The 17,046-nt window shown below is 37.6% G+C and overlaps 1 protein-coding gene across 2 annotated transcripts in view; it reads right to left on the reverse strand.

The window, feature by feature from the left end:
• Nucleotides 1–11,438: 11,438 nt before the first annotated feature.
• MYBL1 (MYB proto-oncogene like 1) overlaps nucleotides 11,439–17,046 on the reverse strand; it is a 48,890-nt gene continuing 43,282 nt past the window's right edge. Inside the window, exons 13-16 of one of the 2 annotated variants that reach the window (XM_001095486.5) lie at nucleotides 16,116–16,232; nucleotides 15,923–16,027; nucleotides 15,300–15,479; nucleotides 11,439–14,079 (exon numbers count right to left, since the gene is read on the reverse strand). In XM_001095486.5, coding sequence (XP_001095486.3) covers nucleotides 13,951–14,079; nucleotides 15,300–15,479; nucleotides 15,923–16,027; nucleotides 16,116–16,232 — 531 coding nt within the window. In that variant the 3' untranslated portion in view covers nucleotides 11,439–13,950. The remainder of the gene's footprint in view (nucleotides 14,080–15,299; nucleotides 15,480–15,922; nucleotides 16,028–16,115; nucleotides 16,233–17,046) is intronic. The other variant, XM_015145481.3, reaches the window with a different exon arrangement.

Genomic DNA, 17,046 nt, shown 5'->3' on the forward strand with positions numbered 1-17,046 from the left:
AAAATTTAGGGAAAAAAAGAAGATAAATCACTAAGCTACACATTTTAACACATAGTTCTTAGCCTGAAAGTGTTTTCTTTCAGTCTTTTATCAGCTATAAGGTTTTACATTATTACAATTATAATTCTCATGCCCTGCCTTTTCTGATGTCCTATTTATACTTTTCTGCGTTTCGACATAGTCTGAAAATAGAATAGCTCTTGGAATCAGAAGACTGAAATTCAAAACCCAGCTCTATGACTTACTACCTGTGTCCAAAAGCACATGCAGGTTTTATGGGGCTCAAACTTTTACAATTTGGGGACCCTTTCTTTAAGAATACAAAATTAGAATTGACTGTTTCTTTGGCATAAAAAAGGAAATCACAACACATTTCTGGAGATGTGGAGATTTCGATCTTTTCTTCTGAGAGCTCTTTAGGCAATTTACCAGAAATGCTTATATAGAAATGCTTTCCGATTGCAATCTGGTTCCCCCTCCTATATCTCACACTGTGTGGCTCCCTGCACTCACAGGGGTCCATACAAGCCTTGATGCTTAAGCTTCATTTGCTTTACAATAAACCCACCTGTGGCAGTATGATCTTGGGCAGGTCAAATAATTTCTCTGGTCTTCAGTTTGTTCCTCTGTAAAATGGAATCATATTAATAGCTACCTATAGAAGTTACAGTGAAAACCAAATGAAACCATGCAGAAACCAGCGCTGGAAAGCATGGAGCACCACGCAGGCCATTTATCATTCCCCTAATGCCAGCCCTGCAGTGCTCTGGTTCCTTATGGAGACCAGCTTCTTTCCATTATATTACTGTCATTTTTCAACAAACAATTTATGCCTTCCTTTCTTATGTCACTTTTAATGGATTTTCAGACTAGTAAATGTTGTTCGTTTTTACAAATCCTTCTGTAGCAATTTATGGCTAAAATGGGAATTAAGTAAAGCAACTGTTTATCGGAGTGCTATCCCTTGGTTATTTCTTCTGAAAACAATGCCTAGTAACATCTGATTTTGGAGGAAATGGATTGAAGCAACTAGAAAAGAGGTTAGAGGACTCAAGAGATCCAACGGCTGTGGACTGTGAGCAGACGGGCCATTCATAACTTTGCAGTTTCTCATTCAGAGTAGCCTCCAATGAATCTCCTGCCCAAGCTGGTCTGCTTATGGAACAAAAGGCTGGCGACGTGTGTGTTTCACGCCCCACTGCTCAGGGCTGGCCTCTCTGGTGGCCTGCAGTCATCAGAGGGACTTGCCGCCCTCAATTATTTGGCTTTTACAAATCACTACAGGGAAGTCCAGCTTAGGCAACACATAAACGCTTTCCTTCATACCACCGGGAAGCTGTCACAATCCTTTTATTGTTTAAGTAACTGACAAAGGTTTCTATTGACTATTTCCTGTTCCGGCTGCCTCACCAAGGAAAGGCACCCTTTCCTGCAGTGACTTTTTCAAAATGCTATGAAAACCCTGAGAGTGACCACTGAAATTTGTTCCTAAGTCATTTATTCCATGGTTTACAACATAATTCCCTCAAAGGACCATTTACAGGTGGCTGCATTTTACCTGATATTCCCCCAGCTCTGAAAAATAATACACAATTTTGGAAAAGGTGATAATACCCCAACAGGCGAGAGACGCCAACTTGTCTCATTCCATTTTAAACAATTGTGAAAGAAATGCTTCTGCAATTACAACTACTCCCACCTCAGCTGAGAGATACCTCACTTTATATAATACTGGAAGAAGGAAAGGGTGGGGAGAACTGCAACATGGGCAGAAATGGAGGCTTGGCACCATCTCATAAGCAGATCTTGGCCTAGAGGACAGGAAAATGGGCCATATATTAACCTGGGAGTACTGGAAAGAGGAAACAAGTTAACAATTAGCTAATTTTATTTATTTATTTATTTATTTTTACTTTTATTTTATTTTGTTTTTATTATTATCATTTTTTGAGACAGGGTGTCACTCTGTTGCCCAGGCTGGAGTGCAGTGGCTCTCACTGCAACTTCTGCCTCCCAGGTTCAAGCGATTCTCATGCCTCAGCCTCCCCAGTAGCTGGGACTACAGGCACGCACCACCACGCCCAGCTACCAGTTAGTTAATTTTAAAGAGTGGGTGGTAAGAAGCAGCTATTACTTCCTAAGATTTCTCTAAATTTTAATTTTCTCTTTCACATATGAAAGAGTATATGTTTACAATACTTGGAGATAGTTAAATACATATAAGCAAATTTCCTTAAATACTAAATGTCTAGCAATTACTCATTCTGTAAGAGAGAGAATTGACCTCCAATTTTCAATTAAATTTATTAAAATAGAAAAAAAAAAAAAAGCCAGGCATGGTAGCGAGCACCTGTAGTCTTAGCTACTTGCGGGGCCTGAGGTGGAAGGATTGCTTGAGACCAGGAGGTTGAGGCTGCAATGAGTAGAGATCATGCCACTGCACTCCAATCTAGGTGAAAAAGTGAGACCCTGTCTCAAAAAAAAAAAAAAAATATATATATATATATATATGCTTGTTTTATCAACTTTTGGTTCTATGGCAAACCTCATGATCCCACCTCTCAATATAATATGGTCCACCTATTTATTCTACAGTCCAAAGGCATGAGAAATTTATACTAATACCTATAATTGTTCTTCCCAAAGATTCAACCCAGGTTTCTTCTTTATATCTTGAATTTTGTCTTCCATATTCTCCAAACATTAAGCTACACTGATTTGATTTTTTTGGTAGTATCAGTATAGCTTTATGCATGGTGATTTCTAATAAGAAGAGTGTGCCCAGTCCAATGCCTGGAGAGAATGCCTCTTACATACACATGCATATTTGCTGCACCAATGAATGAATGATACACAAATTCTCTTCCATGCTAAACAAAACAAAACAAAACAAAAAGTTAAGAATGAAACTAAAATAATCTAATAGAAAAAAGAGCATTTAAGGTAAAAAATTCATCTTACATAGGGGCTATCTGGATAGCTCTTTTCATTAACTACAATTTCCGAGTATTATATAATATGTTGTATTTGCTTCATTATTCAAAATTTGTACATGGACTATATATATCTACCAAAATACAACAATTTACTCCTTTATAATAGCCTGATGTGAGAGGCTAGATAATGATTCTGCAAAAGCTGTTGATGTCTGAATCCCCAGAACCTGTGAACACATTGCTTTACAAAAAGAGACTGCAGGTGTGATTAAGGCTCTCGACATAGGGAGATTATCCTGGATTACCTGGGACACCCTGATTTTACCCCATTGAAGTCTATTTCAAACATCTGACTTTCAGACTGTAAGATAATAAGTTTGTGTCGTTTTAAGCCACTAAATTTGGGGTAATTTGTTACAGTGGCAATAAGGAGATAAATACACAGAGCATAGTGTAAAATTTCTCATTTTACAAAAAAAAAAAAAAAAAACTAACATCTTTCTCTCTCAAATTTCTGTGATCCAAAATAATTGAACACAGTGGCTTGAATAGGTGAGTTGATATTCCTTGAGTAGAAATGATAAAATGATGGGTCAGAGCCTGCTGGGTGACAAGAAACCAACCAAATTCAAAGTTAAAATTGTCTAAGGGAAATCAATAAACAAAATCCAATGTAGATACTTTATGTATTTCATTGTTTTTAAAGAAAGAATTTACCCAATAACTGTCATTATATGCTTTTCAAATCATTTCAAGTTTTGCTTTTTTTAAAATACCATTTCAATAAACTCTAGAGTCCTTTAGGACTTAATGATAAGAGTTAACTCAATATGTTGACAATTATAATAATGGCCCTGACTATATGCTGGGTTTGAGTTTTCTATATTCAATATAGTTATAGAAATAGATTGTAGATGTGTATACAGGAAGTTTCCTTCCAGAAGTATTTAAAGTTCTTAAGTGAGAACCAGAAGGCCAAAGATCAAGGGGGCCTATCCTAACAACTGGTTTTCCTTCTTCCAACAGTCCCCAACAAGGTGCCATATTTCTTTTTTTTTTTTTTTTTTTTTTTTTTTTTGAGACGGAGTCTCGCTCTGTCGCCCAGGCTGGAGTGCAGTGGCCAGATCTCAGCTCACTGCAAGCTCCGCCTCCCGGGTTCCCGCCATTCTCCTGCCTCAGCCTCCCGAGTAGCTGGGACCACAGGCGCCGCCACCTCGCCCGGCTAATTTTTTGTGTTTTTAGTAGAGACGGGGTTTCGCCGTGTTAGCCAGGATGGTCTCGATCTCCTGACCTTGTGATCCGCCCGTCTCGGCCTCCCAAAGTGCTGGGATTACAGGCTTGAGCCACCGCGCCCGGCCAAGGTGCCATATTTCTTGTGCCCTTCTGAAATTTTGAAAGATGCAGAACTTGGACAAATGCCACTTGGTAGCAAATGCCAACCAATAAATAATCGTAGCCTCATTCTGTTCATATTCTTACATTTTATCTCTTTCTCCCTGATAATCCTTTCCCCAGTCAGGGATTCCGATCCAGCATCATTTCTTTGGGTAAACTTTCCCCCCCTGACCTATCTATTGAGTCCCTTCATTACAGATGGCCATACACTCCGTATTCCCTTTCTTCAGAATGTTTATCATGTTTTGTAGTTATGTAATCACTAGGGTGGTTATGTGTTTGGAGTGTGTCTCCCCCTACCCAACATTAAATCTTGTGACTGAGATTGAAACCAGGTCTGATTATCCCTACTAGGTTATGGTAGGATATGAGCAATATTTGTTGAGTGAGGGAATGAATGAATGAATGAATGAGAAACCTAGGGTACAGATCCAGGCTCCCTTCCTTGTCCCCTAACACTTGGCTAAGCTATAAAGTCAATGTAGGTGAGTCAAAATAAAACCAGAAGATAACATTCCAGAATATTTAGAAAACATTTAGAAAACATTTATTGAGGGCCCTGTGGGAGGTGGAACTCTTCAGAGAGTTATGGATTGAGAAGAGGAGTTAAGCTGCACATAAACACCTATGACCAAAAAACGGAATTAATGACAACCACAAGGGATGGACAGGTATAACTGGAATTCAAAAGAGGCGAGGTGATGTCATGTAGAGGGTTGTCCTGCCATTCCATGAACCACCATCCTTGATAATATTCCACACTCCCTTGCCTCTCCAGCCTTTGTCACATACATTTGGCAAATGCATATGCTGCCTGTTTCCTCTGCTGCTACACCAGATCAACCTTGCCTTGTTGGAGGATGCCAAGGGCAAGACAGGTGAGTATCACTGTACACTCACGCCGGGCTTGTGCCGTGGTAGCATGCCCAGCTGAGAGGAAAGTGGGAACTAAATTAGCACAAAAGTATCATTATGGACATAGGAGAGGGCCTGAACTCATGCTTACCAACCTAAAATGAGTCATTGGTGCCCCTTGGCAATTCTACTGTGTTTCCCTAATCAAATCCTTCATTCCTTTCAAGGACTATTTCAAAAATTCTTTATTCTCATGAGATCTCTGATTGTGCCTCCCATACCAGCAGTACCTCCTTTTCCTCTCAGCGGATGATTCTGCCTCTTATTCCAAAGACACCGATCAAAGAATTAGCTCTGCTGACAAGTGTTCTCACCCAAAGGGTGGCCCCCCTTTCCCTGGTCCACTTCCAGTGTTAGACCCAGGACTACAAAGATGTGGTCTCCTCATCCCAACTTGGGACAACTTGAAGGGCCATTAGCTTCAGAGCTCTCCCATGGAATTTCCGAGGCCTTCGTGGAGACTGCACTGCAGCCCAGCTTCTCCCTCTGCCAGTCCTGCTTCCTCCCCTTCCTCAGGTGTGGATCACCAGAACACTCCCCAATGCATTTCCTCCTTGCTAATCTCCATCTGTGAATCTGCCTCCTGGGGTATACATGGCCAGCCAGGCCCCTCTGCTTCAGGAGGCTCCTCTGGACCACACCTTTCCTCCACCAATCTATTTCAGCACCCACTCCCCCACCTTTGAATATGGAATGGGCCCCTCCATTGGGCCATTACCTGCTGGTCCCCAACCTCTTTACCTATTTATCTCATGCCTATCCATCTGTAAGATCTCACTTCAAACATAACTTTCTCCTGAGGAAAACAGATGAGTTTCCTTTCTCACAACCTCTCATGGAACCATATTCCCTTCACAGCACTTGGATTTCTGTCTATCTCTGCTCCTAGAATTTAACTGTGCCAGCAGGGCTGCTTGTTTCCGCTCTCCATTGCATCGTTGGTGTTTTGCAGTTTCAGGTGGTGTGCTAAATGCTGGACATGTCCTAGTGAGCAAGACAAAGCTCCCACCTTCGGGGAGCTTACAATCCACTGAGAGAGACGGGAAAGGAGTTTAAAAATGTAGTAATATCTGTTTTACTAATGAAGAAATGGAAGCTAGTTACTTGGACAAGGTTCCCATGGTCAGTGAGAAGAAATGAGATTAAACTCACTCCAAAACACTCAGGGAGGAAGGAAGGAAAAAAGGAAGGGAGAAAGGAAGGAAGGGAGGGAGGAAGGGAGGAAAGGAGGAAGAAGGGCAGGGAGGAAGGAAGGAAGAGAAAGAGGCAGTGGGGGAAGGAGGGAAGGAAGGATTACAATGACTATAACTTACTGAGTTGTTCTATTGTGGCCCGAAATAGGTTGTGTTTCTTCGGAATTACAAAACATTTCCTTTTTTTTTTTTTTTTTTTTTTTTGAGGTGGAGTCTCGCTTGACACCCAGGCTGGAGTGCTGGAGTGCAGTGGCGCGATCTCGGCTCACTGCAAGCTCTGCCTCCCGGGTTCACGCCATTCTCCTGGTTCAGCCTCCCGAGTAGCTGGGACTACAGGCGCCCGCCACCACGCCCGGCTAATTTTTTGTGTTTTTAGTAGAGACGGGGTTTCACCGTGTTAGCCAGAATGGTCTCGATCTCCTGACCTCGTGATCCGCCCGTCTCGGCCTCCCAAAGTGCTGGGATTACAGGCGTGAGCCGCCGCGCCCGGCCAAAACATTTTCTTTGTGAATTCCTAGTGATTTAGAACTGCACTGCCCAGTACAGTAGCTACTTGCCACATGTGGCTATTGAGCCCTTGAGATATGGCTAGTCTATATGAAGATGTGCTGTAAATGCAAAATGCATATCAGAATTCAAAGACTTAGAATGAAAAAAAGGACTGTAAAATATTTCATTAATAACATATTAATCACATGTTAAAATTATATTTTGAATATATTGGATTAAATAAAATATATTAAATGTAAAAAAGTAGTAGCCCTCGTTTCTGGCATTATTTGCACTCATAGTTAACTGAGCAAAAGTGTTCAATAAGCTGGAGAGCCCTACTAGTCCACAAGCCCTTGGTGAACAGGGACCCTGGGAAGGAAGAATGTGGGTTAACTGGATGAGTGAATTAAGTAAATGTTGGTTAACATCAACTCTAAAGAAACAAGATAACATACTGTGTTATAAAGAAGTGCAGTTGATAAGTAACACATTAGACAGATGACTATCTCCTGACAAGTGATTTGGTGAATATGGATACTTTGGTGGGGGCAGGAAAGAAAGTATGAACTTTGAAGTGGAGATTCAGAGATGGGTAATTGTGAATATTTATGGAGAACTGCGAGTGTGTAGCTTGGCTTGAGTAAAGGATTCATGCAATGGGGTAGAGTTAGCACTTACAGGCCAGGTGCAGTGGCTCATGCCTATAATCCCAGCACTTTGGGAGGCTGAGGTGGGTGGATCACTGGAGCTCAGGAGTTCAAGACCAGCCTGGGCAACATGGTGAAACTCTGCCTCTACCAAATATACAAAAATCAGCCAGGCATGATAACTCAGGCCTGTAGTTCCAGCTACCCAGGAGGCTGAGGTAGGAGGATCACTTGAGTCCAGGAGGCAGAGGTTGCAGTGAATTGAGATCTCGGCACTGCACTTCAACCTGGGCGACAGAGCGAGATCCCATATCAAAAAAACAAAAAAAACCAAGGAAATAAAAAGAGTTTGGTCATACACATATAAAATTAGTATATGTAGCTCAAGGGAATAATTATTTCATGTAAAATTTTCATATAAATTTACTTTACCAGGAGAAATGGGCCTAACACATGCTGGAGAATAATGAAAAGTTCTGAGTGCAAGCTTTGTAGACTCTCACAAGCAAGCATATAAATGGAAGAATATAGAAAATGATGCATTGGCCGGGCATGGTGGCTTACACCTGTAATCCCAACACTTTAGGAGGCCAAGGCTGGTGGATCATGAGGTCAGGAGTTCGAGACCAGCCTGGCCAATATAGTGAAACCCTGTCCCCACTAAAAATACAAAAATTAGCTGGGGGTGGTGGTGCATGCCTGTAATCCCAGCTGCTTGGGAGGCTGAGGCAGGAGAATCACTTGAACCAGGGAGGCGGAGGTTGCAGTGAGCCAAGATCACGCCACTGCACTCCAGCCTGGGCGACAAAGTGAGACTCCATATCAAAAAAAAAAAAAGAGAGAGAAAAAGAAAATGATTCATTACATTTTGTTCTGGCTGAGCACTTTTATGTTCCTGTTATAACCTAGGTTTAATTTTTAAAACTTGTTATTAAGGCAAAATGTAGATAAAGTACACATACCATTAATAGTAGAGCTTGATTTTTACAAACTGTGAACACATCCATGAAATCAGTACCTGGTGCAAGAAGTGGAGTATTGCAGCACTGAGAACCGCCCCGTGCTCCTTCCAACCTACCACCAGGACCATCAGTATCTGACTTAACAGCATGCATTAGCTCTGCCTGTTTTTGTATTTTTATATAAAGGGAATCACACCATGTAATCTTTTGTGCCCTATGCTTAAAGAATCAAACTAAACTTTGGATGACTGAACCCCAACTCAGCATTTCATTGTGAGTTTGGACAAGTCTCTTAACCCTGTTTCCACATCCGGAGAAGTGGATTATAACAGTGTTTGCCTCATAGGGTATTGTGAGGATTAAGTGAGATAATGTATGTAAAAGTTTTAGCACAGTGGGTGGAGTGTGGCTGCAGCTGCCACACTGTACTCAAACTTATAGTCTGCAAACTTCTGAATATGAGAGAGGGAAAAAAAACATGTCATCTGGGCAGAGTCCAACTATTCCTTTATTCACAAATGAGCATCTACACATACAATAGGGAACTTGGCTATTTGATCCATCTCACTTTTGGCCAAAGGAGAAAAGATATTTCTGTTATACACTTATTCATCTCCCCTTCTAGAATAGCAGCTTCCTTAAGGGAAAGGTCATGCACTGTTTACCATAGTATATGCAGTGCCTAGTGCAGGGCATCATAAGCACTTAGCTAAACTGAATAAACACGTAAGTACTAACAATATTAGGGCTTAGGACATTATGTTCAAATCTGCTCAAAACTTTTGAGCTTTGTTTGGCAAAATTACAGTAGTTAAATCAGAGTAAAGTGAATCTCCTGCTTTCTTTCCCTGTGCTGGCCAGGAAAATCCAATCAAACCTAGCACATTCTGTACTTGGAACTTGAGTTAAGCATACCAGGTATGGAAACTTCAGAAATAAGGGCAGTACACACTACTACTTTTAATAGTATTTGCTCCAAACTCAACAGCTTTTGATGTACTTAGACCAACACGCCAACATGTTTTCAAAAACATTCTCTTCCTAGCACATCAGTCACAAGTATTTTCCAAGTGTACTTTATCTTGATTTTCTACTGATATATTTCACGTATTATTGACCATATCCATACTCATTAAAAAAACAAAAAAAGGCCGGGGTAAAGTGCAATGTTCCAACAGAATTCTACTTGGTTCAATTTATCATCTACTACTTAATTAAAAATAAATTTTCACTTCTCACCAAGTAGGAAGCACCTCTTCAAATACTATCATCAGTTTTACATTACGAATTAAAGGTCTGATTGGCTGGCAAGCCTACCACTATAGAGATAAGTCAAGCAGGAAATTATACGGCTATAAAATGAATTGAAAGATTTTAAGAGCATAATACAATTTATTGGCTATGAAGCAAAACTAGCTTCATGCAGATAACTAATAAATCAAAGCTATTTATAATTCATAGTATAAAAAAGTATAGTTAATATTCCGAGTCATAACTAATTTTTTAAATTACTTAAATTTAACAATTGGCGAGATTTTTCTAAGCACCATGATAGACACAGAAATGAAGGAGTTATAAACAGCAATCCCTACTCTTCAGAAATGTATAGTCTGGTGGGAAAGTTTTATGGAAGCACTAGGATAATCAGGAAATGACTCACAGACCCGTGCCTTGAAGGCTAAGATTTTAACAGGCTAGGGAGACAAAGAAAAGAAGTCATACAAAGGGGGCCCAGCGCGGTGGCTCACGCCTGTAATCCCAGCACTTTGGGAGGCTGAGGCGGACGGATCACTTGAGGTCAGGAGCTGGAGACCAGCCTGGCCAACATGGTGAAACCTCATCTCTACTAAAAACACAAAAATTAGCCGGGCATGGCGGTGCACACCTGTAATCCCAGCTACTGGTAGAATTGCTTGAACCTGGGAGGTGGAGGTTGCAGTGAGCCGAGACGGTGCCACTGCACTCCAGCCTGGGCGACAGAGCGAGACTCCCTCTCAAAAAAAAAAAAAAAAGAAGAAGAAGTCATACAAAGAGGATATTACAAACACGGGCCTGGAGATGGGAGTGTGCACATGTGTTCCAAGTCGCCAGTATGACTGAAAAATGAAGTTGGTCATGTCCAGGTTAGGGAGTGAAGGAGGAGAATTATTATTATTCAGGCAACAGAGAACTATGGAACATCTGTTTTTTATATTTGTTTCTTTCTGTTTACATATAAGGAGAGAATGTGCCTAGTCCTCTCAGCAGTTTTATTTCATGCTATAAATTAACAGATTGGCATTATAATTTCATATATCAGTCATAAACTTGATGTAAGCCTTCTACTGAGAGGTAAACTCATTTTTAATGAGTTAATTCCCTCAGACTTCTGAGCCTACAAGGCTAAAGATAGAATCTAGATGGTGATGAATTTACTGAGGTAATATAATACCAAAGAGCCCTGCCTGGATGACCAGTGTGCCTTTCCCAGATGACACCCTTATGCCACTGTTCAATTTCTTGACATTTCTATAGAATGGAGACAGAGGCCATATGCAGGCTGAGAATTCACAGCTGACTTCAATGTGGGGGTGGATTACTCACTGGGTAAATGAAGGGAAGGCAATACCACTAAGTGACAGAACAAAGGAAGGGCAGGTCAAAGTTGGGAAAAAGGAAATCTGCTTTGAATATGTGTTTAAGGCGCCAACAGGAAGTGTCATGTGAAAGTATCTGAAAGGCAGCTGAAAATCTGGTTTTAAATGAGGCTCAATAAAGGGGCAATGTTGTATTTACTGGTAAAATCACCATTAAGAGAGTTCTAAGTGAGAAAAAAGGCCTAAGAACAGAATGTTAAGTCTCTAAGGATTCTATCAGTCCTTATAAAGCACAAAACCAAGTGAAATGAGCAATGCCAAGTCAACTTGTACACAGATGCTTTATTTTGGATGTTAATATGTCGACATTGTATGCAAGATTCTCTTACAATGGAGTTTTCCATATATCACAAAACTCAATTTAGTCAGGGTAATTGCTGTATTAATGTGAAAACCTTACAATAAAATGCAGTATTATATATGTGTAGTCAGTTTCCATGCAAGTATGGCTGCTACATGTATGTCTGGCATTTGTATAACATGCTGAAAGAAACTCAGAGGAACAAAACATTATAAAGGTGACTTAAGATGCCTGACATGTTTAAGATTAAAAATCTTGCAAAAAGCAACAAAGCAGTTAACTGAAGGATTCAACCAATACCAACCCAAATATGTGTTATGTCCAATAAGCCCAGACTTATCCACAATATATTACCATTTAGGATAATTTAATGCTCAAGAAAAAATATGCTTTAAAAATATAGCTCTTATAAGATATTATACTTTGGTGATTGCAGACTATGTATATCCAGGTAAGGGCTACATTAAAAACAACAACAACAAAAAACTATTATGTGCTATTAGTTCAAGGTAACTGAAATGATCCAGTATGAGTTTGCTACAATCATTGGTTTCACTAAGTGAAATTTCTGTGAGAAGTTCATTAATTAGAAAGCAATCAACATACTTAAACATGCTAAGAAGATTCAAATTGGTTTATCTATTTATCAACAAGGCATAATCTTAGTACCATACATTTTCTTCACTTCTCACTATATATATATGTGTGTGTGTGTATATATATATAAAAAATATGCAAAAACTAGCAAGTAGATTTAAATAGCTTAAAACCCTTTTAGGTCTACTGTTCAAGAGCTAAGCATTAAAATACTTAGTATTTCCATTTCTATTAACATACGAACAGAGCAGAAAATCTTAACCTGCTTTCATTTTGTTTTTTAAGGCATAGTAGTATTTTGGTATTTGTAAGAATTTGCCTGGTAATGGTTGATTCCATTTAGTTAACTTGAGAACTTGCCATCATTTGTTTTTTATCTTTTCACACAGTGCAAGTGGTGGTCGCTCTTTCCTTCTCTCGTAGCAGCAAGCCGATTCTGCTATTTTCTATAGCAGCATACTTCAGGAGTGGAGAGGGAGAGAGTGTGTCAATTATAAATAATTCAAACTACAGTGTACAATTCTATTTACCTGTCAGTGTTTAAGTTGACAGCACACCATTATATGACCGAAAAAAATTACATATAATCTCTACCACAAAAGCAAATAAAAAATCTTTCAAGAAGAAATAAAATAAGTGCAAACACCTAAAACAGGCAACTGAAGCAACTGTTGTAACCTGTAGAGAAACACAAAACATTTAAAAAAGGACAAAATATTTTTATAAATAAAAGATAATGTTCTCCACTTCTGAAACACTGAGTAAATACAAACTTCTAAGTGCAGACTGTTTTTAGGGACCAAGGTACCATATTATTTTTTAAACAAAATGCAAAAATTTCAAAAACATATACAAATCACCAGATTAATGTATATGACCATCCCCGATATAATTTAAAAAGAAAATATTAAATTATTATTTAGTACATTTTTAGAACTACTTTATAACCAACATGATTTAAAGGGCATAGTGCAACATTTAGGTAGATGTGACATATAGTAGAGATATTGTATTCTTTGCAGCTATAACTTACTATTGTTTCATACTTAAAGTCAAAATTTTTCTTTACTGTGTTAGCTGTAATAACAGGAAACAACATTGGCTTCTAGGCACCCTGTATACGTATAAATATCTACATTTAAGCTTTAAAAATAAAAATAAATTATAAAAAACCGACTTCTTTCCAATTTACAAAGTCCTCCTGCTCCTACATACTGTACAATACATTCAACAAAATTCTCAGCTCTTCTGAGATTAAGAAAATCCTATTTACTAATAAAGAAAAAACTCTTTTTTGAATGCTTTTTGTTTTCAGTACTATGCTCAAATAAATACATTTAACACTGTAGTTAATGCTTCTGAAAAAAAAAAAATTAGTAGTGCAACTTTCTAGCCTTCCTTTAAATTCCTTTTCGATGTGTTTCTTTGTAAATGGTAGCCTAAGTAAATCAGCACGTGGGCAAAAGTACTTCATAAAATTGTGTGCTTTCCATACATAGACTAATTTCAGAAATCATATCTACTCTTACACCTATCTATAACAAAACTGCAGCATCAAGAGAGTAGCAACATATATCTTGTGAAGAAAATATGAGAATTTACTTTTAGAAATCCATGAACATTCTATTATTTTCCCATCTTGTTCTTTAAAAACAATTTTTAAAAATCTCATCTCTTAAAAAATAAACTATGAAACTGTCTACCCCTTAAGTGACTTACTAGCTTTCTGCCTACTATGTAGAATAGAAAAAAGATGCTGTATTAAAAGGGCTATCTTACAACTTTAAAAACAACTAATTGAGAAAAATTTCACTGCAACCTAATTTAGTAGAGATTGCAGTAAGGGAGGGGGGCATTTCATCAATTTTAATAATAATTACAGTATGAGAGCTCTTGAAGTACTACTGGTAGCTGTGTAAGTACTCAGATATCTTCTTGCTTGTTCAGTCATAATAAGTTGGTCTTCTGTCTTCCCATAAACCACTGTTTCCCATTCACAATTTGACTAGAAAGGAAATATTAATAGTGATGTGAAAAGTATTAAAATAACTATCCATATTATATCACAATTAGACTCTTAAAGTCAGTTATTTAAACTGATTAGATATTTCATAAGCAATAATTATAAAAATGTTTTAACAATGGCATTGTATTTTTTAATAATAATGTTTTTAAATATATACTGAAATATTTTTGATCAAGTTTTTAAAAAGTCAATTATTTTAGCTATCTATATTGCTTACAGGCCTATGAAGGCAGTTTAGAAGTCTTCCCCCCAAATCAAATGAGTCTTAACATGGAAATAAATGTTAGTCATTACTGCTTCAAAATTTTGCAAAGGGTTTAAAGAGAGGATGTAATGTCAAAAAATGAGCCAAGAATGCTTTATTTAAAAATTAGGAAATATATTCATAGCAAAAAAATCAAGTTTATGTTTTTTTCTTCCCTTATTATAAAGATTACTATGTTATAGACGTGATCTTCTATATAATAACTTTCCCCAAAAGTTCTATGTTAATTAAACGCTGGGAACTCAAATCATTTTACATGGATTAAGAGAATGTGCTACATGGCTCTTAGAAAGCAGCGGCTGAAAACAGATGTAAGGTGGTCATATGTGATTGCCAAAGATGTTTTCAAGGTATGCTTTAACATCAGGAATACTAATGCTGCAGTCACTGTGGCATAAAGAAGAAAATTTCCTACTCAATGAACTCTCAAATTCTCTGGGGTAAACTCTTAACGCAGCAAAAATTTTCCCAACCACAGTTACACACTGGCCACATCCCAACAGAAAAAAAAGGACCTTGTTTTACAACTTCTGAGCCAAAAAGTTCACTGGAAACCATGGTACCAACAAAATCATGCTGAAACTGCTTCTAACCACTTACCCTTTTTCAGAATAGCAATTAGGGCTATACATATTTGTTACAGGAGAAGAGGTGCCAGAAGTAGATTTATACATCTTTAGTTTAAAAAAGATACAGTGCTGAGGAAATCACCAGATGACTCTTTGGTTACAGCTCCAATTGTTTAGTTTATATGTGCCCTGATGAATGAGTCTCTCAAACCCAAATGTGAATGACAAAATAATGGTAAATGTTTAGTTACTGTTACAATCAATTTTGAATTTAAAAGAAAAAGTATAATTTGTGATCAGTAAATCCAAAGTGATCATTGATTAAACAAAAACAAAAATCACTAAAGAAATTTATAAATCCATACCTGAAGATTCTTTTCCAATTTGACAACTTTGGAAGTGTTAGGGTTTGGTTTCTTTTTAGTAAGTGTGTATGTTTTGTTGATTGAATTTATATCTTGTTTTTCAGGAATCAAGTTGCACCTATTGTCATGTATTTCCAATAATGGTATCATTAATAAGGATGTAGTAAATATATTTTCTGACTAAGAGAGAAAAAAGAAAGAGGAAAATAACTAATTCAAAAATGGAGACAAATGGAGGTACTACTGAGTAAGTGGTAATGGAAGCCCTGTTTATTTCTCTCCAAGAAAGAATTTGGCTCTGCTGAAATTTCTAGCAATGTAGTAATATTAAGTATTTTGGAAATGAACCAAAGATAAACTCTGATATTTAAAATCTTGAGAACTACAATTTTTTGACATCATATATAAGGCAGCTGACTCCTCTCATAACAAAAGAAATTTTAAAAAAGTAAATAAAATATTCTCTACAGTGAATAGTTTCTCTGCGAATTAGGCAAAATGATACTAAAATAAAAATCCTCCATGAATCTCTAATGAACTGGCTACACAATGAGTAAGAAATAAGAACCACTAGGACTTAAAGCAACCACTTAAAATAACAATAATAATAATCCTTTACAAACCTGCATGTCTGAAATGTCTTCAGTCAACAGTTGAGTGCCTGATTCTTCTTTTTCCCAATTATCTAAGACTAGTGATTTTCTGACTTTCTTCCCAGAAGCGGTATTCTAAAATGAGTAATTTGTTGTAGAAGCTTTATGGCAAAGTCTCTTGGATACAATAAGACTTTTAGTAACAATAATACTAGAAGATTACCTCTTGTTTGCAGCTTTTGTAGGCAGGTTCATCTTCCTCTTTGAGGAATAGGTCTGTTCCAGTTTCTTCTTTTAAAACTTCCCGAATATCTTCTTCCAAGAAGGCAAGTGGCTGGGACTAAATTGTTTTTTAAAATGTTGTAAAAAGTCATTTACAGCAATTCCTTTTTCTCCCTATACATAGGAAACCCATCTTTTATACTTTCCCATTATTGTCATAATTTTCTCCTAGGCCCTATAGATATATTAATTAAATTAATCCATTTTATAGCAAAACAATATTACACATTTGCAAGTACTGAGTAAAGAATGGCAATTTCTTCTTTCTAGGCTACTAAACAAAAATCTTCCTTTTGGGGAAACCACTGTAGCTCCTGCTTCAGGTCAGGATCTTCAGAATTAAACAGAAAAGAAAGATGTTATTTCTCAAGTATTTTTTTTACATAAAAATAAGAAATACAGAACATATTGGAAATACACTAGCTCTTATTCTACTTTTATTGTATTTATCACACGGTATGTAATTACTAGTTAACATGTTTCTGTTACCACTAAGATTGTGAGATACTTGACAGCAGTGATCAGGTCGTTTTATACCTAGCCTAAGCATCCTTGTATACCTAGATATAAGATCCTTGTATATATAAGATATAAGATCCTTGTATACCTAGCCTAAGCAAAGAGCTGACACAGTATCCAAGAAGAGGAAGAGAGTGAGTGTGTGTGTGCACGTGTGTGTAGTGTGGGAGGGTAGGTTATGAAGAGACAGACAATTGAGTGTGAGCTAAGTGATGAAATAGTCTCAAAATATTATTCATCTAGCTTTCTGTCAAATAGGTAAGCACAACTTATAACCCAGAAAAAAATTTTAAAATTATATCTAACTTATACCTATCATAACCAAGATATACTTGAAAAGGTAATCAAACCTC

This window comes from Macaca mulatta, chromosome 8, assembly GCF_049350105.2.
Source record: "Macaca mulatta isolate MMU2019108-1 chromosome 8, T2T-MMU8v2.0, whole genome shotgun sequence".
NCBI lineage: Eukaryota > Metazoa > Chordata > Mammalia > Primates > Cercopithecidae > Macaca > Macaca mulatta.